This window comes from Pocillopora damicornis, chromosome 2 (genome assembly GCF_964200805.1).
Source record: "Pocillopora damicornis chromosome 2, jaPocDami1.2, whole genome shotgun sequence".
NCBI classification, from domain to species: domain Eukaryota; kingdom Metazoa; phylum Cnidaria; class Anthozoa; order Scleractinia; family Pocilloporidae; genus Pocillopora; species Pocillopora damicornis.
In genome coordinates, this window is record NC_142671.1 from 7439298 (window position 1) to 7443601 (window position 4304).

General features: G+C 43.3%; 1 protein-coding gene across 1 annotated transcript; it reads left to right on the forward strand.

The window, feature by feature from the left end:
* Positions 1-1431: 1431 nt before the first annotated feature.
* LOC149049727 (uncharacterized) lies at positions 1432-4012 on the forward strand. The gene is made up of 2 exons (XM_089191439.1): positions 1432-1992; positions 2329-4012. Exons 1-2 carry the CDS (start codon positions 1432-1434, stop codon positions 3766-3768), a joined length of 2001 nt encoding a protein of 666 aa, XP_089047565.1. The 3' UTR covers positions 3769-4012.
* Positions 4013-4304: the final 292 nt, after the last annotated feature.

Sequence of the window (4304 nt, forward strand, 5' to 3'; positions counted from 1 at the left end):
CAAGTGGCAAAGGAAGCAACCGTGTGGATAGCCGAAAATCGATGTATATTTTTTGCAACACCAACACCTTAGTTCCAGTTGGGTCGCGTAAGTTGAATTGCTTCTGTTGATAAATGCTCTCATGAAATTGCTTTTTCTCACGTTTATTTGTAATACCTTACACAAAAAAAAAGCACTATAAGTTTCAACTTTCTCAAGCTAGCAAATTTTATATTTGTGAGGAAACTGCAATTTATATTGCCAACGTTTTTTTCTCGTCTGAGTAGCTGATAATCCATTGATTGATGACAGATTGAGTACTTTATACCTAGAAATAGTAATTGATATGAGTTATTCACTTTGCTTTTTTTTTCATAAAAGCAATTTGTAGGCGATGCGACGAGTTTATCTGCAGGCAAGTTGCAGATGAACAGACGCCGGCGGAGGGCGCTGGAGCAAGTACTGTGTCTACCCCTAAAGAGCCTCGAGTGGTGCAGATACCTGAACAACAGACAATGGTAAGCTTTAAATATGAATTGATGATCTCAATCTTGTTTTTTAAAAGGAAAAGAGTCATTTTTAGAAGAGCATAGAAATTGGAAAAAAAATCGAGGAAGAAAAAACACGTGACAAACACAAACACAGCGTGACAAACACAGTTGTTAATCTGGGACAAGGCTCCTTCGTTGACCAGTAAAACTCACTGCTTTTCGGTCACTTTTTTTTTTTATATGAGGGGTGGGGAAGGGGAGCGGTGCTATGCCGCACTTTGGTAGGCTAATTCCTGTCCCACATTTGTTTGTTTTCTGGATGTCCCGAAACAGTACCTGGTGCTGCTGAGATTTTTTATTACCCGAAACTGATTCCCTACAAACATATACAAAGAAATCAGTTTTAGAGATTTGATGCTTATAGAGCAAACCTTTTCGTAGGTTCATGAGATGGAAACAGACCGTCCAGGAGAGGAGTCAAGTGCTGGCAGTGAGTCATCTTCTGATGGTCTAGAGACGGACTTGATGTTTCTGGAAATATCATCCCAGGGGTTGAAGGATGACGAGACGTTTCTCAGTCCCGATACTGCAAGCCTCGTCTCCTCAACGAGTGAAGAGAGCATCACCTCAAAGCCAAATTCCCGTGAAAAGTTGAACGAGTATCTGGTGTCCAAAAACATTGAACCTGTCTCTCAACCTTGGGTTGAGTGGGAAAAGGCCAGTGACAGCACTAAGCTTCGGTATACTAGACGAACCGCAGAGATTTTTTTCTTCTGTGCTCCACGACCTAACACCCAGTTGTGCAGGTTCTCTTTGGCAAGCAGTCGTCTCTTATCCTGCCATGAACGAAGCACTCGGGCTGGACGAACTCTCCGAAACTTCCAAATGCTACCTCGAGGTCTTAGCTGAGGCATATGACAAAGCCCATGGGTGGGACACAAGACGGCAAATTCTTTCGATGATGAGTGGTGTTTCCAATCATAATGATATCTCGAGATTCATACCTGGCTTAAGTAGATATCGTTTTACCATAGCTAATCTGCATCGTCTTCAGCACGGAAGCGGCGCTTCAGTGACCCCCCAGCCTTCATCAAAGATAAGAGTCGACCCAAGACAACTGGATCACTTTTTATCTTATATAACAAGCCCCCATTTGGTGCAAGATCTGCCATTTGGACAAAAAACACTGAAGCTCTCCTCTGGACAACTGGTTGAAGTACCCAATGTTATTCGCACCATGATACCGCAAAGGATAGTGCGTCAGTATACCCAGTACTGCAAAGAGACTGGATTTGAGGCGTTCAGCGAGCGGACGATGATGCGTGTTCTAAATGAATGCAAGGCCTCGACCAGAAAGTCTCTCCAAGGCCTTGACTATTTTGCAGCAGACGGGGCGCGTGCGTTCGATGAACTAGAAGGCTTGGTTCTTCAATTGGGGGAGCTTGGTCGTGGAATGGAGTGGCAAGTGCGATACGTGAAATCATTAAAGGTGGCCAAATTCTACCTGAAGGGTGATTTCAAGGTAAGCAACCGAAAGTGTCAAGAGTTCCAAGAAAATTGGATTATGTTTTTCAAGCAGGGTGATCTTATTTCACAAATGGATGGAAGCATGGCACGAAAAAACCGTTCCGATGACAGGTCCACCCTGACTGGGAAATATACGTCGGTTTTTGCTCTTGGTATTCGTTTTTTATCAGTATAAATTATGCTTGTAATAGATTTTATCTTCTCAGATTATTGAGGTTATTCGATTTAGATAACATGAAGCATACATATTGCAAATGTTTTTTGTCGTTAATGTTGCCGTAATATGATAATCCATGCTTTGTGTCAAGCTGTGTTTCCTATTTTCACTCAGGTTCACGTGAGTGCTTCTTCTCCCGTTTCAAGTCATTGCAGTGTATTTGCTCTGAGTGACACCGAAGATTCTGACCTGCGACAGCAATGCAAACACAACCATGACGAGCTCTGTGACCAATGTGAAAGCTTGCATTCGACCCTGAACGACATATCTACTGCGGTCGATGAAGCATCTTTTGCCACAGAAGAAGACAAAGACGAAGCTTTGTTTCTCGTTAGCTCTGCTACGCTTGCCATCAAGTCATGGAAGTGCCATTTGCTGAGGTCGACCCATCAAGATCAGGCTCGTTTGGACGTCATCGATGCCCTTAATTCTGGAACAGTCTTCATTGTAAATGACTGGGCCATGAAGTTCTTGCCTCAGAGATACCGCGAGTCACAGACAGACTGGTTTGGTAAGCGGGGTATTTCTTGGCACATATCTGTGGTATACAGACGAATAGAGGGTGTGCTACAGTGGCAAGCCTTTATCCATGTGATTCAGTCCTGTACCCAAGGAAGTTCTGCTGTTACCGCGATTATGCAACATGTTTTAGCCACATTGAAGCAAGAGTATCCTGAAATCAACAAGGCCTACTTCAGGCAAGATAACGCCGGCTGCTACCACTCCTCCCGCAAATTAACGAAGTGCCAAGAAAATGTGGCTGAAGAGACAGCTTCCATAGAACGTGGCCAGGCAGTAGGGGTGTATTCATGTCCTCAAGACGGCTGCACTCGTGTTTTTCAAAGGCTTTCAGCCTTAGAAAAGCACTTGTCACTTGAAAAATGTACCAGGGTACCAGAAAAAAATTCTTTAATGGACTTGGCAAAAATTGGCTACAAATCGTATTTGGTGGAAGGTGTGGGAAAGCTGCCATCGCTTCAAGCTCTTGTACGACAGGAAGATTCTCGTGTTTCTCTGAAAGAAGGATGGGCTCTTAGAGTAGTAAGGAAGGCTTACTGGTTCAGTGAAAAACAAAAGTCGTACCTTTTATCTAAATTTCGAATAGGGCAGACGACAGGCCACAAGCTTGACGCAGAGGTAGTTGCTCGAGAAATGCGGCGTGCCCGGGGCACCGATGGTGCACGACTATTCCAGTCATCGGAATTCCTCACAACCACCCAGATCACCTCCTTCTTCTCAAGACAGAGTGCCTTGGTACGCCAGAGAGATCCTGATGAGGCTGATATCCGAGCAGCTCAAGAGGAGAGTAATTTTAGCGAAGCAAAGGAGACTGTCGCGTCAATACAACTTGACCATCCCCTGATCTACGATCAGTACGATCTTTGTGAAATGGCGCTAAATGATTCTTTGAAGATCTTGAAGCTACCCATGCTGCAGCACATGTGTGAAGACCTTGGCCTCGATGTACCATCAAAGCCCCTGCGTAAAAAGGCCCCGTACTTGGCTCTACTGAAAGAGATTGTCAGCAAATGTACTTGCCAAAAGTCATCGTGATGCTGACTTTCTCTTTAGTTTAGCAGAATAGAAAAGTGAGGAAGAAACGAATTAACGGTGACTCGTTCCTAATCGTCAGTTACTAGTTATCTCATTTTTAAAGCTCGTAGAGTAATTAGAAGTTCTTTCGTTTTGTTCTGTTTTTCTTTTAATCATGCCAATATTGACCCTCACTTTCCTTTTCTGGTCTTCACATCGGTAATGAAGTTTACTCATCTGGTAGCTGACACATGCAAATTGACAGACGTGAGAGTATTCAACCTACATTTCTTTCCGCTCATTTTGAAGTGCGGGATTTCTTTCTCGAATTTAACGACATAATTATTTCATTTGCGGTTTCTACGCGGGTATGTTTCAGCACCCCCGACACGTTTCCAATGGCGTTACGTTGCGTGACATTGATAATCACTAGGATAACAAGAACTGTCGCCTTGCATTTAATTACTTTGAAGGTCAAAAGTCGCCTTTCCATGTATTTAAACCTACAGAAAATGAGTTCTCAAAGTAAAAGATAAAAAAATCTAATTTATCAGCAT